We start from the raw sequence: 27,530 nt of genomic DNA, 5'->3' as shown, positions 1-27,530 counted from the left end.
CGAGCAACTGAACCCAACAAGCGATGTCATCTGGTCTGCCAATCACCTTATCAAGCGCCCCTTTCAGAACTCGCGAAAAACCCAAACGACATTTGGGAGGGATGGATTTCACAGAACGCAACCGCTTAGACAGTAAAGAGTCTAGAAGAGAAACATCAAAGGAAAAATGATGTTCTCGAGGCGCATCAGAAGAAGACAGCTCGGAAGTAGGAGCTAGAGGTTTTTGAATACCGTAGAGAATAAAACGAATAATACCATCCCCAGAATCAGGTGGATCCACAAAAACAGAACTAGAACCACTGCCATGTCGACACCTAATACGATGAGTATGAGTCTTGAAACAATCTCCACATAGCCAAATTCCCATACGTTGAAAGGTCACCTCAGCCGAAGAAAAAACATGCAAATTGGTTGAAAGGGAATGACGGGTTACATCCCGCACACCAGAGCATAAATGACGATCACGTAAGTGAGTGAGCAGTGAACTCCTCACCAAACCACGCCCACCTCCATCCTGGCACCCGCTAAGACCCACAAAAGGGCAATGAAACTTCTCCACGGAAGCCGCCATATCAAAGTACTTCAACAGAAAGCAGCACCTACACGCCACAACCACCTTAAACACCACCGAAAGCCCAGAAATGCCTCCCAAAACAACACGAACAATGCCGGAGAATCCTACGCAACAAATCAACAACAACAAACTGATTGAACGGCAATAGCAATAGCAAAGCAACACCACCTGATTGTTACCGCACAACCTGACCAAGACTCACAAACTCACACCCTGATGGTTCACGCACACGAAACACCACAGCCACAGCACCGCCCTAATAACAGCCCTACCAAACGAACAACCTGGTTGAATGACGCTGCACAGCACCTGACCGGAAACACAGCCGAAACACCACCGTAACACCACCGAAATCACAGCACCACCGAATCACAGCACCACTGAATCACCCCTGATCGAAATAATGGTGCACCTGATTGGAACACACCCAAATTCCGGCCGGCCTGAAAACCTTATTGAACCCCGAAACTGCACCAAAACGGACCAAAAACGCAACCGAAAGCAACAACACCGCCCTAATAACAGCCCTACCAAACGAACAACCTGGTTGAATGACGCTGCACCTGACCTGAATTACAGCCGAAACACCACCGAACACCACCGAAATCGCAGCACCACCGAATCACAGCACCACCGAATCACCCCTGATCGAAATAAGGGTGCACCTGATCGGAACGCACCCAAATTTCGGGCGGCCTGAAAACCTTTTTGAACCCCTGTAAATCACCTGAGAACCGCACGTAAAACGCCACCGGAAACCGCCTGCAAATCGGACCAACACTGCACCAAAACCTCAACAATTAACGTACCAAAACTGCACCAAAACGGACCCAAAACGCAACCGAAACTGCCCGTGGAACTGCCGAACAACTGCCCGAATAACAGCCGAACCGCCGTGGAAGCCTCACCGAACAAACCGCCGCCGGAATAGCCGTGTATGCCGCCGGAAAAGGGACCTGGAACACCCTAGACGCCCATAATACGGACCCTAATCGCACCCTAGCCGTTATTATTATTATTATTATTATTATTATTATTATTAATATTATTATTATTATTATTATTATTATTATTATTATTATTTACTCTTTTGAGTTCCAAGTTAGTTTCTTTGTTTGTGAGTGTATTTCCTTGGTTTGCTGTGCAGTTAGTTTATAGTTTAGATTTAGCATTCTCTACAGTGTAAATATAGTGTCGGGCTTCGGATTTGTATTCTTCCGGAGGATCCCGTCATCATACACCATTCGTCTAGTCGTTTACCTTTGAAGTCTATTCACCAAGTTTACTTGGAACTGAGGCTAGGATAGTACGAGGTTAGAGCGTAGTTTCATTGTACGTTTTGTTAACAAGAAGTTTGTTATAATTCGGAGTCATTGTAAGGCATTGTTCTCTTCACCTTGCCATTGTTACTTATTGAATCAGATCTTATTAAATCAGACTAGACCAAAAACATTCAGACCAGACCAGATCAGACCAGATCAAACCAGCAACATTCAGACCAGACCAGACCAGACCAGCAACATTCAGACCAGACTAGACCAGACCATGAATTTTTAATTACTTATTATTATTATTATTAATTATAATTATAATAATTAAAAAAATGATTATTAATAATTAATAATATTATTAATGAATAATTTATTATTATTATAAATTAATAATTAATTATTAATTATATTATAAATATAATTAATAATTAGTTATAATTACTAATTAGTTATAATTAATAATTAAAAATTAAAAATTAAAAATTAATTATAAATATTAATAAATATATATTAATTATTAATTAATAGTTACCAATTTTTAATTTTTAATTATTAATTAATAATTAATAAATAACAATTTTTAATTATTCATTATTAAAACTTAGGTATTAGTTAATTTTTATTAAGTACGGAGTATGGAGTAGTCATTAATTATTAAAAATTAATTTTTAATTATTAAATAATTTATATTTATTATTTATTTATAATAATAATTAGAAAAGTTCAGCATGAATCAGACCAGACCAGACCAGACCAGCATGAATAAGACCAGACCAGACCAGACCAGCATGAATCAGACCAGACCAGACCAAACCAGCATGAATCAGACCAGAGCAGACCAACAAAATGAAAAATCGGACCAAACCATACCAGACCAGATCAGACGAAGAGAACAGAGCCTAATTCACCCCATTCGGTGTCACGTACTCCGCCTTGGTTTTCTTTCGTTATAAAAAAAAAAACAAAAAAAAAACATGCTTCATTCTTGTACGGAGTACACAAACCTGAATGCACGAAGAACTCTACAACAGGGCGTAGAATATTTCCCATAGCAATCGTATTCCACCATCAAAAATCGCCAGTCGCCAGATCAGTGCCACCATTCGTCGTCGGTAGATCTTCAACGTCAAATGGGTTGCGCTTCTTCTGTACCTGGTAAGTCGTAGTCAATCTGCATTTTGATAATTTGATCAATTCATATGGAAACCCTAATTCTGGGTTAATATGGTGGCAGATAGAACTGCTAGAGGGCCGAATGGTCTTAATCCTGGTGGTGATGGTCCTTCCGATGCCAAAAATTTAAAAGTTAAGGTAGCTGTTCAATTTTCCTCTAATTTAGCTGCAGTTTTTTTGTGGTGGTCATTGTTTATTCGAGCTGAAATTCGGTGCAATTGAATTATATCTGATGTTAATGGTGATTTTCAGCTTGTGCTTCTCGGCGATTCTGGTGTTGGAAAAAGTTGTATTGTTCTTCGTTTTGTGCGTGGTCAGTTTGATCCTACATCCAAGGTTGGAAAAATTGTTGTCCAGTTATATTTTGTGAAAGCTCGATTTTGTTAGAAGAGGGATTGTAATTTATTGTGTTCTGAATTCCGTTGTAATTTTCCAGGTGACTGTTGGAGCCTCTTTTCTCTCGCAAACAATAGCATTGCAGGATTCAACTACTGTTAAATTTGAAATATGGGATACTGCTGGGCAAGAAAGGTATGCAGAATTTCGTAAAATGTGTTTCTTCTTCTACTCTTCTGTGAAGAGACCTGAATTTTAACGATTTTATATGTAGGTATGCAGCCCTGGCTCCACTTTATTATCGAGGAGCTGCAGTTGCCGTTATTGTATATGATCTAACAAGTCCCGAGTCATTTACAAAAGCTCAATATTGGGTAAAGGTGCGGTTTTGTTGCTTACCTTTTAATTTCATGTATCACATTTTTTAACATCACAGATGTTTGGTTTCACTTGTTTTTATCAGGGCAATAGACTGTTTCACACCCTGATTTATTTTCTGTGTCCTTGAGGTACGATCTGTTCATGAAGTGGCTTCAAGGACTTTCAACATCTTCAAATTCCCTTTAACCATTGGGCATTAAGTAGTATGTTTTGATACATTTCCTTTGGTTGGGGAAGTGTATAGCCACCATAATAGGGCGGCTGTTACTGGGAAGGAATGTGGGTTTCAGAGTAGGCAATTTAAGCACCAAGTTTTATATAGTGTCATCAAGTACTGAGTTGGGACAAACTTTAAGAATTGTGCGTTTGCTGCCCATCGAGATAGAAGTGTAACATTAGAGAGGGTTGTAAGAGCTAGGATAGCAACCCAACAACCATTATTATTTTGGATGTAAAAGCTTCACATGGATTATGTTGCAATGAATCAATGATGAGGAAAAAACTTTCTACCCTCTAAAGAGCCACTGGAGCAATTTATCTCATACCACTTCTTGGCATAAGCTTGATTTAAACTCTTCTATGTGGAATTTTCCTTCCTTTAATGTAGCGTAAAAGTATTAGTAGGTCCAAAGAGAGCTTGTTTAAGATGCTTGTTAGATTCCAACTCATGGCCAAGCACATGCAAATGTTTTATCTCTTGCTCTAGGGTTGGATCTCAAAGCTAAATAGTAGATCAATAAGGATCCAAGTTATGAAAGCTGAGTGAATTGTTTCCTTGCTTAACCAATTATTTATGTACGAGACTGTAGTATGCAACTTTAGGAAGAGAAGACTCGTAGTTTATAAATCTTTCATCGCCTCGTGAGGATTGGTGCTGGTTTGATCATATCTAGAGAACCTGGATGGTAAACTTTTTGAGGTGCATGGAGGCAACTTAGGCCATCTCCATGAGGTGCTTCTGTACCCATAAATCTCTCCTCGCCTCGTGAGGATTGGTTCTGGCTTGTCATATCTAGAGAATCAGGATGGTAATCTTTTTGAAGTGCATTGAGGCACCATAGGGCATCTCCATGTGGTGCTTCTGTACCCACATGCCAAAAACGTTGTAACTTGCAAGATTGAAATAGTGGAATTTGTCTGTTTTGATTAGGACACTAGTTTAGCATTTTCTAACTCATCTAATAACCATCTGTTGCTCGCTTAGTTTATTCTTGTTAAATTACTTGGCAAAATCATGTGAATTACTGAAAGTTACGCGAGGAACGTGATGAATTACGTAAAGTTAGTCTATGCTAATTCCTTTCAAAATATTCATGCATCCACGTCAAACACCATTTGTTCGCTACTCCAATTTCTCGTATTGCCACATACTTGAAGCCTATTTTGGACTTTGTTTCTGCTCGCCAATGTAGTTGAACACCGCTCGCTATATCATCCTAGCAAACTATTCAATAAGTCCATGCCACAATCTCTAAAACCCATCGTTGGATTGACTTGATAATTGCAATGTTTTTCTTTCTATCTTTTATCTGTAAAGAAAGTTGGAATTTCTATATCCCTTTGTTAACTAATCCTTTATTGAAAATTTGCCCCAATTTAGAAGACAAGCTTTTTTCTTTGCTTAATGAGACATTCTAACCTTTCTAGGTGAGTTTGTGCTTCCATTTTAAAATTGTTCGGGTCTAAGATAAATTGTTTCAACATTTTCCAACTTCTGGCTGTCTTGATCGACATTTTACTGGATATTAACCAAACTTTCTGCTTATCTGAAATTTCAAAATTTGCTTGGTTTGCTTACACTATTTGACTTTTAACAAAATTACGGAAGTTGAATTCTTAAACTTAGCAAATAAATGTTTCTGACAGTTCTCAGTTTGGGGTTCAGAACCAGAGGATTTGGTAACCTCCAAAACCTTTGATTATGTTTATGAATATCTTATTTGTATATTCAATGATGAGAGAATGATCAGCACAAGTGAAACCTTCGTAAAAGAGATAACCATCATGGTAAAAGTCATGTCAAGATCCTAGAAGCAAGACATCTATCTAAACATTTATGAAATTACAGAGTATATGAGCCTAAGTGTTTCAAAAAAGCCATGAGCCCATTATGCAAATCAGCTTAGGAGAACATGCTTGCGCCTTGCTATGAAGCCTGGGTACGGCTCCTGGGTACCGTTTCCCGTACCGGGTACGGATACGGTACGGGTACGCCCAGGATACGTACCCATGGCGAATCCAAACCGGCGGGTACGCGGGTAGCTTCTGGGTACGGTTTAGGTAAAGTTGGGTACGGCATGGGTACGTATTTGAATAGGAATGGACGTACCCAACAAACCAGCAGTCAAGATCTCACGATCTCGCCGGCCGTTGCAAGCCCTCGTCACCGGCTCGCCGGCCGTTGCACCCCCTCGTCACCGGTTGATTAAGGAAGAAGACGGCTTTAAATTTTAACAATGGCGGTGGAAGATAAGATTCAGAAGTCTGGTGTGAAGAAGACGAAGAAGACGACGTGAATAAGGAGTTGATTTCAAGGCCCATTCAAAAAAAAAAAACTTTACTACTTTTATTTTTCTTTTATTTATTGCTGTTTTGTCCTTTTTAAAAGGAAGAAAAATTCCTTTATTTATTTTTCATGGACAGCTGTTAATAAAGTCTTTTAAAAAAAATTTTTTGGGGAAGCATGCCAGCATTGTTTTGTCTTTATCAAGAATAGTACATGATACATTTCTTTATTTATTTTTCTTTATTTCTTTTTATTTTGTTTATTCAGAGTTGTTTTTTTTTTTTTTTTAATTATTTTGCCGAATCCATGCCGTACCCGTTTTTTGCAATTTTGAGTTTGCCGTTTTCCGTCCCCGTACCCTTCCCGGTACCCGTATCCGTGCAACTTAGGCGCCTTGATACTCATCAAGAAAAATACCAACCTTAGGAGTAGATGTCTATACCTGATGGTGATGTTGATGAATGATGACTAACAATCAGCATAGGTCCTCATGGAGGTGTTTGAGATCAACATCATTTGTGCTAGAACTGAATTAGGATGCATGTTGAGGCCTTAGACACAACATACGTCCTCATGGAGGTGTTTGAGATTAACATCAGATGTACTAGAATTGAATTAGGATGCATGTCCGTGTAATTTTTTTGGATAGAATTATACTATGGAAGTCCTGATAGATAGGTTTAGGAAAGTATTTTCTGATTAGCCCTAATTTTTTTTATTAAGAGAAGTATGTCTTTATACCTAACACCTTAATATGTCTGAAGAGGTGGTTTTCAGAATACCCCTAAGAAAAAGGATCATCAAAATGAGAATAATGGTGCATGAAAATTGCTTGAAGCAGTAGCATTAGCTACGATATTCATATGCTTCAGGAAATGGGTATATAAAATACCGAAGGGATTTCCTTTTTTTCAGGGGGTCTGTGGTCTGTGTTGGGGGGTGTTGAAACATGTAGCCTCAAAGTCTACTTCTGATGTTGAAGGTATTGACTCTTATGTGATCTTGCTCGTGAGTCGTGACTCGTGAGTCGTTACATATTTGATAAAAAAACTAGTTCAGGAATTCTTATGGTTGAAGGATTTGTCATTGGTTTCTTGTTATCAGTTTTCTTCAACATATTGACCACATTGTTGAATTTACCCAAATTGATTTGTTTTTTACACGAATGATTCCACAGGAATTGCAAAAACATGGGAGTCCTGATATAGTCATGGCTTTGGTTGGGAACAAAGCTGATCTTCTAGATCGTAGAGAAATACCTGCAGAGGTGAGTTACTGTAATAGGAGACTTATTTGTTGCATATTATATTTAAATTGTGTCTTTGATTTGTTGATTGGACTTTACACAATGGTATATGAAGGAGGGAATCGAATACGCAGAGAAGAATGGGATGTTCTATATTGAGACCTCCGCAAAGACTGCTGATAACATTAATCAACTCTTTGAGGTACATATTTCAACATTAATCCTTACGTAGTTTAGACTGCCAAAAAAAATATTCACCGAAAATGTGTGATAATGATTTTAAAATTTGAGATAAATACTGCTTTTGTAGAAGGAAAAATTACTTTAAATAATCCAACCTTTCAACGATTTTCTGTTAATAATCCAACCTTTGGATTATTATCTAATAATCCGACCTTTACCCCCCCCCGTTAACTTTTATTGCACCCAACCGGTCACCAACCCGATACAATAGGTAATATGTACATGTGTCATTTAACCATTTGTTATTAATTTATTTTTACTTTTTAAAATATATAATTTCTTTTTCCTTTTATTCACTTTTCTTTTACCTTTTTTTCGTTATGTTTTTTTATCGTACCTTCCTCCTCTTTACTTCCTCCTCCTCCCCACCCCAACAAGGGAAATAATACTCTGTATATGCATCATCTTCAACATTTAACCTACGCAAAAAAAACTAAGATCGCCATTAATAATATCGATGACAACAACTCCAGCAACACTACTACCCCTTCAACACAACCCACAACACCTCATAGCTCCACCACCACCCTTTCAAGCCACCACCTACACCAAGAACACCACAAGCCCCAATTTTATTTGTTTGGATGTAAAATATTTGATTTCATATGTTAAATAAGTTTCATTTGTTTGATATTAAATAATTATTACTGTAATTCATGCCTAAATTCCAAAGGGTGTCTATATATTTCCCAAATCAATCGAAAATACTAAGAGTTCTGGTGTGGGTACTACGTTCCGACGAGTCCTGGTGGCACAAGTGTTTTCTCTCCCCGTCTTCTCCTGCTTGTTGCGGCGCAAAGACGACGTTCTTGGTCGGTTTTGATGAGAGATTGGTTTGGGTTGGGGTTGGGGTTGGAGTTAAGGTGTCAATGAATGAAATTAATTAGTGTGTTTATGGTGGCCGGAGATGAAGATGGTGGTCGAGGGTGGGTTGGTGTTTCAGGGAGGCGGGGATGGAATTTCTTGGGTGGGGGTAATTTTCTGGTGGGGCTGGGGAGGAGGGAAGACGCGATATCAGAAAAAGGGCTGTGGAGAGGAGTCTCCACAGGAGGAGGAAGGAGCTAAGGAAACAAATAAAAAAAGTTGACCTTCTCTACCGGTTTTCGGTCATTGGGGTCTAATAAAAGTTAACGTGGGGTAAAGGTCGGATTATTAGATAATAATCCAAAGGTTGGATTATTAACAGAAAATCGTCGAAAGGTTGGATTATTTAAAGTAATTTTTCCTTTGTAGAATTACTTTTTTAATAGTCTATACTCTATAGTAATGTTTTTATGTAAAATTTTAGTTGTTCCTGAAGACCGTAAACATCAAATTTCAAACTTGATATGTGATCAGGAGTAGTTCTTAAAGTCGAGAGAGAAAATAGCTACTAAGGTTGTTAACATTAATGGATTAAGTTTCAAGTTACTAGATAAAGATAAGTTCAAAGAAGTTCGTTTAAGGATAATTAAGTTCGGTGAACTTTTATTCTAGGCTTCCACTTGTAAAAAAAAAAAAGAACTTTTATTCTAGGCTTCCACTTGTAAAAAAAAAGCTTCATTTGAGGGGTTGTAAGTTCTGATAAGTTTAAGTCGATTTCTAGGTTTTTAGGATTGGATAAGCTTACTTTGGAGGGATCACACATTTAGTTTAAAGAATTCCGAAGATCTTTAGGTACAAGTAATAGGGCCTAATACTTAATAGCTTGTAGATTAGGGTGACATTATGAGGTAAGTAGAATTCTAGTAAGACCAGTAAACAAATTGATGTGTATAAGGGCCCCTTGAAGGACTCATTAACTTCATCCATAATATTGCGACGATGCTATTTCTAAGAATGATTGTTTCTTACATAAATTTGGATTTGACTCTAGTGAAGCATTAAAACATAATGCTGTGGATTGGTAAAGAAAATAAATTTCTTGATAGAAATAATAAGGAGGATCAAGCCAAGGAATACGACACAATATCCAAAGTGGGATTTGTAGAGGTGGGAGAGAGATCGACTCTGTTACCTAGTGGTGGTTCTACGCTTTTTCACTCCATGACTGGCATCTATAATGCTTAGACCCTATATCCAAAACTTGATGCATGAGTTCATTAGTCTAGAGAATGGAATCTTTGTGGTTTTAATGTTGTGCTGTTGTCATCTTGTCGACATTCATTAGTTACATGAGAGAGATACATACAGGTGCGTCATTACTCATTAGTTACTTCTCTTATCACAGAATTGACTGTGATTCATATCCTTCTATTTTTTAGCCCGTCGGAGATGATATTTTGATGGGGTTTTTGTACCTTTTTTGTTCTACTTAGGAAACTCCATGTGGATTTACTTGTTTTCTGCCTCCTCTGGTTTGTTGGAGTGTAGTTGTAGATGTTGTATATTTACTTGCGTTATTCTATGATCTGCTCATTGAACTGGTGAATATGATCCTTTTAGGGCAGCCTCGAATGATTGAAATGGAAGTTATGGCATTAATGATTTCTGTGCTTACAATAAAGGTCACACCTGCCCATTTGGCCCTTTGTTGCTGTTGATGTTCTCATTTGGAATAGAGATCTTCTATGCATCAATAGAAAGGGTAGGGGTAGTTTAATTTAGGTGGTAGCATTATAAATTTATAATTCAGTTATAGCTTGAAGTATTGTTATCTAAGGAGAAGCTCCAAGTACAGGAGATTAGGGAAAGATATAGCATGTAGAATATCGATGATAATTTTCTTAGCTTTTATATTTTGTTATTTGGAGAGAATCAAGCCTTTCAAAAGTTTGAATATCATTTGTCTTTCCAGTTTATATAAGAAAACATTAACATTAATAATCCAATTATGAGTCGTCTTCTAATATTAATCCCAACTAATATTATTCCATATTAATCCTAATTATGTGCTTCCCCTTCTGTAAACAGTCTTGATAATTTTAGAACCCCTTAGTCCCTTACAGTCGTTAAACTTCATTAATCGTGGGCTCCACCCCTTTGTCCTTTTTAGTTTTCTTTTGAATTATTTTTTTGGGCGTGGCAAGGTTCTTCCTTGTTAGTTGTTACTGTATAACTTTCGTATAAGGAAAGCTTCTTCCTTCTCCTTTTCTTTCTCCCTCCACCGTAGCACTTCAAAGCCCAGTTCCTTTCCATGCCACACCACCACAGCGCAACCCTCTTTCTCTACTATTTGATCTGCTTCCCTCTTCCACACACGCTGACACAACATTTTTTTTTGTTATTATGGGTACTTCCTCAACTCCTCTATCATCTCCATTTTCTTACATCCTTTAAAAAGCGAAAATATGAACATACCAATTCTGGGTCTCGATAGTATTAAACTATCCTTGACAGTGGTCTCGGTGGCAACCAATCACAGCCCCCCTTTGCCCCCCCCCCCCCCCCCCCATTTGTCAGAATTTTCAGCCATATCACCATTGGTCCCCCCCACCCCCCAGTCTTAATAATTTTAGAACCCCTTAGTCCCTTACAGTCGTTAAACTTCATTAATCGTGGGCTCCACCCCTTTGTCCTTTTTAGTTTTCTTTTGAATTATTTTTTTGGGCGTGGCAAGGTTCTTCCTTGTTAGTTGTTACTGTATAACTTCCGTGTAAGGAAAGCTTCTTCCTTCTCCTTTTCTTTCTCCCTCCACCATAGCACTTCAAAACCAGTTCCTTTCCATGCCACACCACCACAGCGCAACCCTCTTTTTCTAATATTTGATCTGCTTCCCTCTTCCACACGCTGACACAACATTTTTTTTTTTGTTATTATGGGTGCTTCCTCAACTCCTCCATCATCTCCATTTTCTTACATCCTTCAAAAAGCGAAGATACGGCTTGACTAAAGCTGGAGTGGCACAAGACAGATTGAAAGCAAAGGGAAGGATCCACCAGCTTGCCCTGTCCTTCCTAACCTTCTGAGAGCTTTCCTGACTGCTATTTCAACTGGGCTTGACTAAAAGGGTTTGCCCGGTTCTGATCCTCATTGTACTTGTTTCAAGCTATAAAAAGGCAAAAAGGGGATTAGGGGAATAGAGTGCCTTCTCAATTATTTTGAGCAAAGAATGGCGATTCCTCAAAGTGAACCCTCCTGATGAAGGTTTAATCAACACCTGGTTTGCCTTTCTGTTCTTCCCATTCACAGAGTTTCACTCGCTACTGGAAAGGCGGAATTACAACATCCAAGCTTTTGTCTCTCAAATCGCCTGACTCTGAGCTTGGTCCCTTCCCTTTCCATCCTCCTATTTGTAGCTCCACCCGGTGACTTTGAACTGTGTAACGGTCTCATCGTATAATTTTTGTAATTTTTTCTGTCCCTCGCTCGGCATCTGCCAGTCACTCTTTCCTCCCTTGCCCCTTCTCTCTGTACGGTAATGGCAATGATTCTCCTCATCCATCCTCCTTTTTCGGTAACTGCATCCTTCTCTTCACCCCTTGCAAGTTCTGCCTTCTTAATAACATAAAAAATGGAGCTCCTTTCTCCTTGGCCATGCAAAAAAGAAACCCCTTCCTCTCTTTTCCTGGCTCTGGAAATCCCAAGTGTCCTCCCCATCTCTGGCAGGTTCTTCTCTCTCTATCTCGTAATATGTGTGTTGTTGTTATGCCTTTGTTACTCAGAGAAAAAGAGGAGGCATTCAAACTGCGATTCAATTTCGAAAAAAAAATAAAAACTTAAATTCAGTCCTCTCACAACTTAAATGTAGCTCAATTAAACGCAGGTTGTTGGAGTATGCTTCGGGCTCTCTTCATAGCCTTTGTCATATAACGTTATATGGTTCCTTCTTTTGCATTACTTTCACTTAGAAAAGGATTAGATATGACTAGCATAGAAATATTGATTAGTTTTGCTAGTTATTATCCTATGACAGTTGATTGGGAAAGCTAAGTTCTTTATTCTTGGGCATTTAGTAAAGCCTGATTTTTTGAAGAAACGAAGTTAAATAGAAGAGAGCCAACACAAAGGCTCACATGGCTAAATTACCTGGTTAACCAGTTTCTTCAGGTCATCAGATCTTATAGGGTATACACCACTTGGAATTATACTGGGGATAACATATACGAAGTAGTTGGGATTATAAAAAGAGAAACAACCATAGTTAGTATCCTACTGTCAATTTTTTTTACTGAACCTAGCTACTTTACCAAAACGATTTTGTTTTTTGCAAAATAAGTGTTCTAAGAGCACAATATGACTCTGTTGACCATATGCAGCCAAAAAGTCATCAAAAAGTGGGTGTGAATAATGGAATAGGAAACATTAGCCATTTAAAAGTTTCCTTAAAATAAATTGTCACGCCAATGATGTGTCCGTGACTCCATGCTAAATGAACTTACTTTCAATCTGTTGTGGAATGACAATAATCCCCCCCAAAATTATTTCCTTCCAAATATTTCTTCTAATTTTATTTTGCTCCCAAAAGGGACTAGCAACTTTTGTTAATGGAGCATTTTTATCTATAAATTTCCGGCCATTTTCCTCTCCGTAGTGATTGGGAAAAAAATTAAATCAATTTTGATACCATATATTTATGACGTTGGTCTTCATCTAATTAAATACGGAGTACCATGGAAGGAAGCATCTCATGAGTCAAAGCTCAAAATTTTCTCACAGCTGAAGATTCATGTGACACAAGATATCAAAACTTTTGTTCTTCAGCGGGACGAAGATGTATGAGTGGGAAATGAAATTTGAAAGGGGGTTTTGCTATTTGACAAACCCTTGAAAAATGAAAACTAACACACTGCAATGTAAGATACTCAAGTCATGCCGCTATTTATTTATTTAGTTCCAAAAGCGGGCGTGACTATGGATTACACATGGAACATATTCCTGAGATTGGATTATTATGAAATTCAATTTTTTTTTGTCTAACTTAGAATTATATAAAACACAAGGTACCTCATAGAATTTCCTCTTTTTTTTCTTTCACCTTTTTACTTGTACTATTTTCCCCTTTTCATGAATATGTTATTGCAGTCTTTCAAAATAGGTTAAAGTTCCCCAATTCAATGAGGATGAAAAATTCTTAGATTCAAATAGCACAAAGAGAAATTTGCAGATGACTTTGCTTTTGCTATGTGGTGTCTCCTTACAATTCTTGATTGTCTATGTTTCATCTGGAAATCTTGGACTCCCTCACCCGTCACCCGGCTTACAGTGGAGTACATGCTTAATTTTTGATGCTTCTGATTTACAAAAAGCAAAATAAAAATAAAAATCGTCCTCTGTCAGTTTCCGCATTTCTGGTTTTGAGCGAATAGAAATCCTGGCAATATCACTAAATTTTGGCTATCTGGTATCTGTATCTGATTTGTTCTCACAGTAAACTAGTTGCTGTCGATAAATTGTTTCTAGGCATTAAGAACATATTGGATACAATCTTTAAACTAAGTAAGTGTTCTACAATGATTAGTTCTGCTCTTAGGGTGTAGTACTGTGGTAGTTATGTGAACATGTAGTCAAGTTATTTTTCTTTCGGTGTTATAGTTATTCAAATCAAAAGAGACACACCATTTTGTTCCATTTTAACTTCTGATCTCAAAATTTATCTGCTTGTAAATGGGATCTCACATCCATGTGATAGCTCAACTCAGTTTGTATGGCTGATATATGTGTCGGCAATTTGTTGACATCACATTTTTTTTCCCCTTTGAACACTGGACTTTGTCTATTTGAGGAAAGAGGGAAGAACTTATTAGGTTAGAGGGAATAAAAAGGGAATGAATCAATTGTGACAAGTGCACTATTTTAGGATCTCCGTAAGCATCTTTACATCACTATTAGGGTACTGGTTTACGAGAAGATTTCCCTAAAAGACACCTCTTGAATTGAGTGATGGGAATATGGTATTATTAACCCAACTATCTAAAAGGTCTTTTGTAACATAATGTCAATTTTAATTTCGAGACATTGGCTCCATGCTACAACTGATTTCTGAGAGAGGGAGTAGCTTATAATGGGAGGAGTCCCATATGAATTGCTGGTTAAATACATCTATATATTTACTAGTAGTATTTGACTTGAATTGACTCATAAATGCGGTTCTGCTGCAGGAAATTGCTAAACGACTTCCGAGGCCTGACACATCACAATAACTGGAGCTCTATTCTAGAAAATGGGTAAAATTGAAGAATGCCACTGTTGTATAAATTTCGAAATTTATGTTTAAAGTGCTTGTATTTGTTGTAGCGAGGATTTTAAGTTGGATGTACAGAGTGGGGAGAACAAATGTAATGCATAGTTGAAAGCCATTGTTGGCGTCAGTCTGTTAATCATCTGGCATTCAGATTGATAAAGTTGGTTAGTACCTTGAACAACTCCTCTTTCCTATTGGCTTGTATTTGATGATGTTTAAGGCTGGTGTATGAAAATCATTGTCTTGTACGTTTAACATATTCTTCTCCGAATGGGTAAAGTTGTGATTGAACAGATCCCCTTGGAAAACATACAGTGTGATAAACATTCTTAAGCTTTCGACAATTCAAAGAAGATGACGATTAGATCAATTTCGTCAAGATGAAGATCCCCAAGGGAAAGTCCACTCCTACTGTATGATGAAGATCTTTACATGTTTCAGACTCCGCCTAAAAGTAGTAATACGACCATCGATAATGGGTGACAATGTGACATATATGACCATCATAAATATTACTTTGTTACAATCTAACTACGGCTGGACGGGCATTAATGGGTGACACATATGTCCATCATTTACTCGTAGACATCAATTTCCAATAATGAGAAGAAAAAACAGGCATATATAATGTTGAACAATATATATTCAGAAAAGAAGTATAATTACAAACAGATGAATACAGCGTTGAATGCACAAGTATAATTACTAGTACAATCTATTTACAAATATGCATGGGTGTGAAAACCATAAAGACCTGGAAAGAGTTTTTAGTGAGCTACTACATTTTTCAGAACACTAGTTACTGTTGGTTCTAATCAGCAATATCTTCGGCTCGTTGAAGAAACTCTAAAAGACTGGAAGCCTTTCTCTTAGCCCTATCAGTGCCATTCTCTGAAAGTTCTTTCAAAACTTGCTCAGCCTGCAACTCCTTTGCCAGTTGCAAATGGTTAACATCACCCATACAAAGTGACCAAAGTACAGCAGCAGCATTCTCTCTGTTACGAGGAGATCCAGTTCTTATTAACTCAACTAAAACAGGAATTGGTTCAGCTTCCCCTATTGCAATTTTCCCCTCAGGATGACTTGCAAGTATTGCTAGTATTGCTAGAGTCTCGTCAACCATGCCACCATCAACTTCTTTCAGAAATTTAATTAGAGGTTCCACAATTCCTGCCCTTACAGCCCGTACCTTGTTTCCCTGATAAATTGAAAGGTTGAAAATTGCAGTTGCGGCATCTTTCTTTCCTCTTGGGGTACCTTGAATGAGTAAATCAATTAAAGCTGGGATTGCACCTGCTGCTCCTATTGCTACTTTGTTCTCATCCACCACTGATAAGCTGAACAGTGTAGCAGCACCATTTTCTCTTGCCTCCATGCTACCATTTTTCAGGACTTGTACTATATCTCTTATTGCCCCAGCATTTACTATAATGCTTTTGTTCATGTCATTAATGGAAAGATTAAGAAGTGCTGTCACAGCATGTTCCTGAGTCCGAGAATCTGGAGAAGATAACAGTTCTACTAGCAGTGGTATAGCTCCTGCCTCTGCAATACATACTCTGTTGTCTGCGTTTCTTTTTCCTAGCAGCCGGAATTCCCCAGCTGCAGCTCGTTTCTCTTCTATGTTTCCATTGGTTAGCTTCTTTAACAAGGCACCAATAGCTGCTTTGTCGCAGTTTGAAGCAGAGTTGCTAGTTCTTCTGTTTTTAAGTGTTCCTTGAGTCCTTGGCAACTCCACACCATTACTCTCACACCACAATGTAATCAGACTCTTCAAAACATAATTTGGTGTTAACGCTGTATGCAACAGAGTCTGTTGTGTCTTAGGACATGTCTTGTGACCAGCATCAAGCCATTTCTGGATGCACGATCTCTCATATGTCTGCAAAAAAGATAAAAAAAAGAACATTAAAATAGAATTCAGATTTATCTGACCCTGAATTGAAATCTTGATATGCTGTTTCTTCACAAGAAATATTGAGGCCTTCTAGTAAAGAAATTACATTCTCTACAATAATTAAAATCTTAAAAAGTGACCCATTGACAAGCTTCTCAAATCAACTAACACAAACAAGAATTGAATAGTAGATGATAATACTTCATTGAAACAAAGGAGGTCTAACCTGCCCTGTAGATACAATAACAGGATCTTTCATTAGCTCAAGTGAAATAGGACAACGGAAGTCATCTGGTATAACTGGAGATCTGTGCTTTATCATGCCTTTATCAACATCACACATGTCAACTTCTGGGCTTACAGTCAGCAGATAGTCGTTAAGCTTCTTAAAAAGGGAGGACATCATCTCAAATGAGTCACCCAGATCACTACTGCTTGTGATGACCATTTCATGAAAGGCGCGTGATTCTTTCCTCAGATCATCCATAGTGAAAAGGTACAGATTCTGGGATAATCTTTGGAGAACTGCAGCATCAGGCTCTTCTTCGTCCTGCACAACTGTTATGTCCATCTCTACTTGCAGATCGGAGGATTCATTTCTGGCTTTTGCTCGTCGAAATTGAGCATGAACAAGTCCAATCTAATGAATGAACAAATAATCAGAGGCTGCCACTTATAAGCATCTTATTTTCGTATGTGTATGAAGCTCCGTATTGAAAATGCTTAAAAATCTATCATCGTATCACAAGGGAACCAAAAATTCCAGATTAATAGAATTACCTGTTCTTGAACTTCCTCTGACAAATCAAGTCTATTATAAGAAACCTTACTCAGTGCTTCTTCAATTTTTCCTGTTATATGAAGAAACTCGGTTGAGATTTTGTCCCTTTGCACAGCCTGACACATGAAACAAGATGTTATGTTATGCTCCATCAACACCAGAAGGGATAATTCTCCTATACATAGATGAACTTTCTTAGAGGATGAATATAATGATGATGACTTGAAGTTCAAAGGAGAAATGGTTAACTTGTGCCCGTGTGCCAGACATGAGCAAGAAACAGCTACTTATACTCCTAATCCTCATTGTAGAATGATGAATTCTTCATTGGCCTGCCTCAATCTTGGGCTAGATGTACTTCAGGAAATTTGAATTCCGTGACAACTATCCTATTCTGTTCTAGTATGCTTCAAAAATGCTATATACATTTATTTTGTCAGTCTTAGATGCATAACTTCACTAAAATGTTCTACCATTGATCGTTCTTAAATCTTAACACATGCCCAAGGAGGCATAAAGGCACATTGATACTCTCTCCAAAACCATTAACGTACCCATCTTATTGGGTGTAGGAAAAAGAAGAAACTTAGGAGAGTGCAATTGACCTACATGGAAAAGATTAATTAATTGGGCAGTAATGTTAGTAGTGTATCCATATGCATGGATCTAAAAGGCTTTACAAAAATGAGTTAACATCAAACCATAGTGTAGACCTCTAATGAAGTTTCTTTGTATATTTAGATTTCTTGATAAAATATGTATTCGAGAATAAAAATGTTGCCCCCCCCCCCCTTTCAATTTAGCTGTTTAAAAGATGGTTACAAAAGCGTTGGAACAATGCAAATTATTACTTACGTGAGTAAGAGTAGCTGATAAGGTAGAAAAGGCAATAACCCCCCCCCCCCCCCCCCCCACACACACACAAACACACCTTTCTTTCCCGTATCTGCAAACTATTGATAATCTTTTATGATGGGACTCATGGAAGTGCAATAAACTTAAGAAACTTGGTGTTTTTCAAAGAAATTTCAATATTTATTTACTTAAAAACCTTTGCAAGCTCTTGCAGATCATATCTATAACTCATCTGTCACCTTTTGTACGTGGGAAAAAAAAAACCATAATAACATACTTTTTTTAGGGGAGAATAACAACGTACTTAGGTATTCAGCCTCATGTTCTTCATACAATTTGGAATCAAGAATCTCCATCAGTGGGGTCAAGAATATTTTAGAATTTCTCCTTTTCTGGAAGTATACTCAAAAACGCTTTTTAATATTTTACAGTTGCTAGAAATAAACAATAAAGTAACTTTGTAGAAATTGGAAATTTCATAACCTCAAAATACTTAGTGGATTTGCAACCTCTCACAAATATTGTTGTACAATTTTATCAATGCAATTTTGTTATATAATTGAGGTCCATCAAAACTTCCGCGTGCGTCCTCAAATTTCTATCATGGTATCAGAGCCGGAAAAGTGATTACGACAAAATTGAAGATCGGAGACCCAAGACATGAAGGGTTACGAGATTTGAAGAAAGAGGTACGTGCTAAATCTAAATTTTCATAAAGAAAATAATAAAATTGGGAAAATTAAACTAAAAGAAGAAATTTATGGAGGAAAATGGAGAAAATAAAAGTTGATGATAAAAATGAGGAAGGATGAAAAAAAGTTGAAGAAGAAAATATGTTTTTTGAAGAAGAAAATATGAAGGATGCTAATGACAAGGGCATTAGCAGAGTAGAACAAAAAAAAATGAAAGAAAAACAAAATATTCAGAAAGAGAATTTTGGAGTTTGCTAATGACATGAGCATTAGCAGTGACGGGTGGTGACATGAGCACCACAACAAAAGAAAAAAATTTGGAGAAACAAATGGCAATGAAGAAAATGTAGAAGAAAATTTTGAAGTTTGCTAATGAAAAGAGCATTAGCGGGATGGTTGGTGACATGAGCACCAATAGCAAAATAAAATTTGAGAAAAAATTTCAGGAGATGGCTGGTGACATGTGCATCAGTGGGATAGTTGGTAACATGGATACCAACAAGAAGATCATAGAGATATTTGAAGATCAAGAAGATTATCAAGGCTAATAAAAGGTATCAAGAAGATGGAGGTTGGTAACACGGGTGCCAACATTATTGGAACTCAAGCGTTCATGACGATTGGTGGTTGGTGACAAGTGCATCAATGAGTTTTTCAAAAGATGAAAGATTTTGAAGCACAAGATTTTTCTAGATTAAGGGGGAGTGTTAAAATATTAATCTAGAAAAATCTAGATAATACACTTGTAAAATATAATAGTGAAATGTACTATATAGAAAAATCTAGAAATATAATTGTAAATTATAATCTAGAATAATCTTAGGAAATATCTAGGAGCTAGACTAGAAAAATCTAGTAACTAAAATGTCTACAATTATCCTAAGAAAAATCTAGATGATGAGGGGAGTAGAAAAATCTAGAAACCATAATACAACTATAAATAGGTTGTATGTGCATAAGTTTAAGGTGAGCCAATCAAGAGAGCTCCCACAAATATGAGGGGTAGAAACAAGGGTTCTACCAAAGAGATAAGTGAGAGACATGAGCTCTCACAAATATTGTTGTACAATTTTATCAATGCAATTTTGTTATATAATTGAGGTCCATCAAAACTTCCGCGTGCGTCCTCAAATTTCTATCATGTTAAAATGTTAATCTAGAAAAATCTAAATCTAGAATGTACTATACAAATATCTAGTAGTAAAGTGTGTAGAAAAATCTAGATGTGTAATGAAAAATGAAGTATGATGTATCTAGAAATATCTTAGACATGTGATGTTTAATAGACAAGTGTAGAAAAATCTAGAAATTAGTATACACCAACTATAAATAGGTTGTATGTGCCTAAGTTGAGAGGTGAGCTAATCAAGAGAGCAAATCAAGAGAGAGCTCCCACAAAAAATATGAGTGAAAGGTAGAAACAAGGGTTCTACCAAAGAGATAAGTGAGAGACAAGAGCTCTCGCAAATATTGTTGTACAATTTTATCAATACAATTTTGTTATATTATTCGGGTCCATCAAAACTTCCGCGTGCGTCCTCAAATTTCTATCATGGTATCAGAGCAATTTTGTCCGTTACAAGAAATAAACAATAAAGTAACTTTGTAGAAATTGGAAATTTCATAACCTCAAAATACTTAGTGGATTTGCAACCGGTCACAACTACTTCCTCTGTTCCATTTCCTTCGTTCCACAAAGTTCTTTACTTTTACTATTCATGTGTTAAATTTTGACCGTAATTATTAGTTAAGATATTAGATAAAATATTATCTTGTTGGATTTGCTAACACATAGTTGAAGAGGTTAATGGTCAAAGGAGTGCATTAGAGAGCGCGCATAATGAAAAAATGAGGAACTTTATGGAGTGGAGGGAGTACATGTTTGACTAATAATTCCGGAATGAGAAAATTTCCCCATAAATGTATATTGCCTCTACATTGATATTTTTAAAGGTGTATTTTAGCTTATTTTTAAAGTTGGGTTTACCAATTCCGTATTCATAAGTCTCTGTAGCTCTTTATATAGTGGATTAAACTAAATTTTCTCATTACAATATCCATGTAGCACATAATCAGATAAAGGTTAGCTTGGAACAACATCGTGGGATAAGGTTGCATACATCAAACCACTCTTTACTCTGCTAAACACAAGAACTATTAGGGTTTAATTGATGTTGTACAATGTATAGTGCACAAGAAAATGTTAAGCCTTCTAGTAAAATAATTAAATAGTTGATTAATTGTATAATGCACAGCACAATGTGATGTGCATAACCCACACCCATTGATAGGGCCTCAAGAGAGAGTTTTGCATTGTTTAGTTTTGTAGCTGTAATCAAATTGGGCCTAGTCTGACCTAACCTAGTGTAGTGTGACCAAGTTCGATCCAATTTTAGTTTCAATCCTGACTAGGCTTGCAGATCATTTCAATCTTTTTAAACTGCGAAGTCTACACTCTGTTTCTAGAAGTTGAGGTTCCATGGAACAGATAGAGGATGACAATATGGAAACAAAAACAACATGGATGTGAAAGGGGATTTGATCATGTAATATAGTTTCAAAACCTAACTCCTCTTCATGAGCAGGTTCCTACTTACTACACAAGAGAACGAAGAAGGTTCATTGTTTATCTTATCCCAACTCAGTGAAACGTTTCCTACATGTTTTAGAGACTTACACAAATCCTATCATATGCATTTGTAGTTCTTGGCCTTAAGTAAGTCCAAAATAGCATGTAGATCCAAATTGATGATGAGTTGCGGACGCCCTCTTATAAGACTAAAATTTGGAAAAACAGGAAGCATTTTCTTTAATGAATGTAATAAAAGGATCATAGAGATTAATTAGGCTAGTGATGAGCGACATTTATGGCGCTCTTAGCCTAGGATTTTATTCCATTTTATTAGCATTTTATTCTTATTTTACTTAGTTTTACCATTTTCCGTTCGTTTGTCGTGTTTTTGCATCAATCGTAATTTTACCTTGTCTTCCGTATATTTTAGTGGTTTTTGCTCCAAAACGTAGCATTTTATGTTTGATTTATTATGCACCGTCATTTAGAGCATTAACATGCTAATATAATATGATACTTAAATGTGCTTAGACGATGATAAAAATGATATCCTCCATTCCACAAATATTGCACCATGTTGACTTTAACACTATTCATGTTGTGCCTTTGACCATATTTTCTACTATATACGGAGGAAAATATGTAATCATGTAGTATCTTGTTAGATTCGTATCAATATAGACTTTCTAAATGTCAATTGCTTTATAACTTTTAAGGTCTTGTACAATTCGAGATATTAAGAGTCAAAATTGTGTGTTGGGGAGCGTAAAGTTAGCATGATGCAACATTTAAAGAACGGAGGAAGTATACGATTTTTGATTGTGCTATACAATGTTTTGTACTATGCAGAGTAGAGATGTGCATACGATGCACCATTATGTGCAGAGACATGCCACGTTGTGCAGCGACAAAGCACAAGACAACAGCACCAAGGCGCAGGTATAGCACAGCAGCGGCGCTGCAGCACCGTGCGCCCACACGGCCAGCTCGTGCGCCCGCACAGAACAAAGAAATCTTTGCACCACCATTGACCTCGAACACCATCTTCATGCACCCACACAGATCTTTGTGTGCCTGCACGTCTGGGTTAATGCGCCCGCAATCCAGCAGCAGGTATAAAGTGCAGCAGCCCTCATTTGCGAGCATGACTTGACAGCCTAGACACATACGATAGAGAGCAGTGAAGACGAGTAGAGTAGCGGAGAGTAGCGGAGCATCTTAGGGCTTAGATTAGGAGTTAGATTCTTCAAATTACACACTAAATTTCTGTTTTGTTCTCAAATTTTAGCTAGTTCTTTATTTTCCAGATTTTTCTCTTCAATTTATTCAAGTTCTTCAAGAAATGAGAACTGAAAAGAAATTTTACAAATTTTGGATCAACTAATAGAATAAACTTATAGTTTGCGAGGTTTAACTCAACCTTTCTGGAGGATTACTAGCCAAGGATGAAAAATCTACACAAAAGAAGGTTAAATGACTCTGACTTACATACATCACTAAACTAGAAGCAAACGAGCTTCCTAAGTAAATCCCATGACAGACTTTCAGATATAAACCCTTAGGAATGAACTTGTTCGGAATTTCTTTAAATTTATCTAGGATCTCCAACTTTCAAATGTGTGATGATAGATTTTCTAGGTTATTACTCAAACAGCAAGTTTTATTCTACAAGAACATTTTTATTCTAGCTGCCTCGCCTGAACCAATTAAAGGCACCTTGACCAATTCGGCTGAAACATAATGTTTGAACAATATGCACAATGGATCCTACATTCCTACTCCAGTTCAACCCCAATACAATCCAGCCATGCATTCTTTCAGGTGAAGTTCTTTCATTTAATGACCAAATTATTTTACCCACGTTCCCCTTTCCTGACTGAACTGTTACAGTACTGCTCTAAGAATTCTAATTGTTTTAAGTGCATCAATTCCATTGACGAGCTCATTCCCTACAGATTCTGTTAATCCTAACTTTTCCATTAAATTAAAAAGTCAACACCTTTTCCATTAAATTGTTTCACAAACTGTTGAGTGTTGTAGGAGTAGAAAGATCAAAGATTTGGGTGTTGTTTATTGATCTTTTGTGGAAGAAAAAAGTTAGTTATCCTACTGGTCCTTTGTTTAATCCATTCTCAGTTTCTCACCCACAGCTATTAGATTCATGGGCAAATATTTTAAAAGCAAAGAACAAAACTAACCAACATTTCAGGGATAAACTAATGTACAAGGCTTCTACCAAGGGTGGGATATATAATAATTCCATGGTATCAACCTCGCGACTAGGTGTGAATATACATTAAGCACAAGAAATTGATAGCTACATGTAAAGGTTGGTTGGGTAAAGACAATAATGTTTCCCGGAGTTGAAAACTTGAAATTACCCTCCACTTTGTAATAGTAGAAATAAGCAATGACTATTAGTGGATATAGTAGGGAAAATAACAACTAACTATTGTTCGCTAACAAAATATCTTCTTACTTGTTAGTACAGGAAGAAATTGAACCAAAAGGTTCACAGTCATGGTTGTACCTTCTAAATTCAAAACTATTGGTCTATTAATAACTCACTTTCCCAATGTTGTATTATTACCCTATGTAACCAGGAAACAAGTACTCCATACCCATTTAGACACTTCCCTCAAGTTCACTTTCCTTAATTTCCGAGGAATTCTAAGTCTCAAGTGGCTTGTGTCCATGTGGACGCAAGTAGACTCGTATTAGTACCCATTAATTTGATATTGGTATTGAGACTAGTATGGTATTGGTATACCAATATATTGCTAAGAAGTACCAAAACTAATCATTTGCGTTTTTGATACTGACATATCATATTCTGTGTGGTAATAAAAATGGTTGTATTTGGGTCACTTGTTTCCATATGGACACAAGCCACTTGATGTGTAGCATTCATCCTTAATATCCCATGGTTAATTTCTTAACGGAAACATGGCTTTGTTGGTCTGTTACATCCATCTTGCCATCTTGGAGATGGGCAATAATTTGCCGTCTCACCGCATCGAGACACTACATTAACACCTACACGAAATGACAAACTTCTCTACCCCTATCATATATCCTCCTTATGAGAGGAGATTTTCAGAAACTCCATCTCTTAGATGGGAGTAGCATAACCCATTGTGTTAAACCAATGCCTTTCAACTAATACTTCGTAGCATAAATTGCATAATTCTAGTAATTTGTTCCTCCTCATCATGATCCGATTTCAAATCAACAATCTAAACTTTCCCAACAAACTTATCCCCTCAAAAAGCTGCTCAATCAACTTCTCTTGCTCAGTCCCCTCTTTCGGCCCCGGCCTGCTTCCCATCAAAACCTAGGTGTTGCTACTAACAGGACAGACTTAATGCAGTATCTAAAGATATCATACCAACAGCAATATTTGCTCTTTCAATTGATAAAAACCCAAATCCAATTCAACCCCTTAATAGAAAATTAAATAAATAATAAATAACCCAACAAAATCACACAAGAAAAGGGGGAGATACCTGATAAAGTTTACTGGAATCCTGAACCCATTTGAGCAAATCTTTGGCAGATTTCAAGACGACTAAGAGTGATTCAAAGGCTTTGACTTGGTCAACAGGGAGCACTTCCATTTCATCTTCTTCTTTATCAACCAATTCCTCGAAAAGTGGGCTCAACAGCTTCACCCTGCGCACTAAATTGGAGTACAATCTCTTGGAAGTGTTCTTGCATTCAGAAAATGAAGAAATTTCTTTGATAATTTGGATGAGTTGGGTTATTATTGTATTACTGTTTGATGAGTTTTCATTTGGAGTCATTTTGAAGGGATTAAGAATAAGAAATGGGGACTTTTTTAGAGTTGGTAAGAGGTTTTGCAGGGGAAAGAGAAAATGGTTCATTGGCACTGCATATTGTGATGAAATTTGATTGCGAAGTCACACTTGTGTTTTTTAAAAATGGAAAGCGAAAGGGAGACAACGATCTGGTCTAAATAAGCACATATTCTTATTTACAATGGGGTACGATAAATCCTGTACACTAAAGTTAAAGTTAACGTAAAATGTTTAAAAATTACTCTTATATATGTAAAGTTTATATATTTTTTTAATGATAATTTCAATTTAATAAAAATATTTCTTCAAAATTACTAATAATATATAAAATTAATCATTTAATCCTTTAAAATATTTATATATTAACTTTTTTAATAATATAAAAGTTAGAGAAAACTGGATAAAAGTTATGTTGATGTACAATAAATTTATTGCACACCTTGTGCATGCAAGACCTTTTGCTAAATAAGAGCGAGTGCATCGGTACCATATCAGAATTCAGGAGTGCTTGACTCGACTTGAAAACTAGGAGTAGTAGCTGAGAAATTCCGAGTCTTGATTAGGAAAACTTTTCAATTAATTGGAGATTTCGTAAATGTTTTGCTTGAAAATTACAGGTATTATAATACTTCCGTAGATGTTTATTGCATATTGCATATTGCATATTGCCAGTTGTTGATGTATTACGAAAATACATCGTTGACTGCACACGTGGCCCACACTTAAGGCAATGTGATTGTATTTGAGGCTCACAATTAATGGTATTTTCGTAATAAAATCATCACTTATTTACGACAATGTAATTTGATTGGGGAAAAATTCCCAATCACTGAAATTAACTCGGAAGACCTCTTAATAGCTAGTGTTCGCTACTTACTAAGCTCGGTAATACCTAACTTGCTCGATAAACTTTATTGTTGCTCGATTTCAACTAGACACAGCTTAGAACTAAGCTCAAGTGCTCAATTTCTGCTTGGAATGTCGGGCTCATTTTTATTTTTATTTTTTCCCTTTCAAAGCTCATCTTAAGCTCGAAGAGCATCAATCTAAAGCTTATAATGGAGCTCTAGCCCTAACTCAAGTCTAAGAATAATTCTACTGATTAAATTAACATAAGTCTAGAAAAGAACGATTGTCACACAATATCCTTGATTGGCCAAAAAAGCCAATTCATTGGCAAAAGAGTAATAAACAAAAAAAATGAGTAAAATGGTAATTGTAAAGAGATGAAAAATTTAAAAGAGGTTAACGTCTCGTCATGTTGGATGCTACATGGATCATAGTCATTCCAATTTTTTCGAAAAATTAATGATGTATTCGTATGTATTATCTGATAAATAATACTCGTTTCATTCTTGAATGTTAGTCCTCTCTCCCTATTGAGTTCCCTTCTCTTCGTATGGTCTGATCTGGTCTGATTTTTCTAATTGTTGGTTAAGTCTGGTATGGTCTGGTCTGGTCTGGTCTGAACTTTTCTGATTAATAGTAATTGCGGAGTATTGTGTGCAGGACAAAACAGGACAGAAGCGAAGAACAGTGGTGCAAACCAAATATACCAGGATCGAAAAAAGAAATTTGTGGAAGCTAGATCTAAATCTTAAGCTCTGATATCATGTTAGATATTGTAAAATTCTGTGAATTGGAGTGATTTCATTAATCAAATATATATAGTGGATTACAACATTAGTCTTATTTATATTAGGAAACCTAATGCGGCTAAAGCCTATTGTACATAAAATATCCTAAGATCTCTATCAATAATAATAATAATAATAATAATTATTATTATTATTATTATTATTATTGATAGAGATCTTAGGATATTTTATGTACAATAGGCTTTAGCCGCATTAGGTTTCCTAATATAAATAAGACTAATGTTGTAATCCACTATATATATTTGATTAATGAAATCACTCCAATTCACAGAATTTTACAATATCTAACATGATATCATTATAATTATTATTATTATTATTATTATTATAATTATCATTATATGGTCTGGTATGAACTTTTCTGATAATAATAATAATAATAATAATAATAATAATAATAATTATTATTATTATTATTATTATTA

General features: G+C 36.5%; 2 protein-coding genes across 2 annotated transcripts; one reads left to right on the top strand and one right to left on the bottom strand.

Annotated features, from left to right (window-relative positions):
* Nucleotides 1–2,811: 2,811 nt before the first annotated feature.
* LOC110796914 (ras-related protein RABF1) lies at nucleotides 2,812–15,087 on the top strand. Its single transcript, XM_022002004.2, has 8 exons — nucleotides 2,812–3,000; nucleotides 3,080–3,156; nucleotides 3,271–3,354; nucleotides 3,455–3,549; nucleotides 3,629–3,734; nucleotides 7,419–7,508; nucleotides 7,603–7,689; nucleotides 14,750–15,087. Exons 1-8 carry the CDS (start codon nucleotides 2,976–2,978, stop codon nucleotides 14,789–14,791), a joined length of 606 nt encoding a protein of 201 aa, XP_021857696.1. The 5' UTR covers nucleotides 2,812–2,975; the 3' UTR covers nucleotides 14,792–15,087.
* A 368-nt stretch (nucleotides 15,088–15,455) lies between these two features.
* Nucleotides 15,456–25,550, bottom strand: LOC110796913 (U-box domain-containing protein 14). Its single transcript, XM_022002003.2, has 4 exons — nucleotides 25,136–25,550; nucleotides 17,510–17,626; nucleotides 16,956–17,369; nucleotides 15,456–16,714 (listed from the first exon to the last, which is right to left on the bottom strand). Exons 1-4 carry the CDS (start codon nucleotides 25,511–25,513, stop codon nucleotides 15,644–15,646), a joined length of 1,980 nt encoding a protein of 659 aa, XP_021857695.1. The 5' UTR covers nucleotides 25,514–25,550; the 3' UTR covers nucleotides 15,456–15,643.
* Between the last annotated feature and the right edge of the window lie 1,980 nt (nucleotides 25,551–27,530).

This window comes from Spinacia oleracea, chromosome 3 (genome assembly GCF_020520425.1).
Source record: "Spinacia oleracea cultivar Varoflay chromosome 3, BTI_SOV_V1, whole genome shotgun sequence".
NCBI lineage: Eukaryota > Viridiplantae > Streptophyta > Magnoliopsida > Caryophyllales > Amaranthaceae > Spinacia > Spinacia oleracea.
Note: the sequence above shows the minus strand (reverse complement) of the source record. Positions and strands in the feature narration are given on the sequence as shown.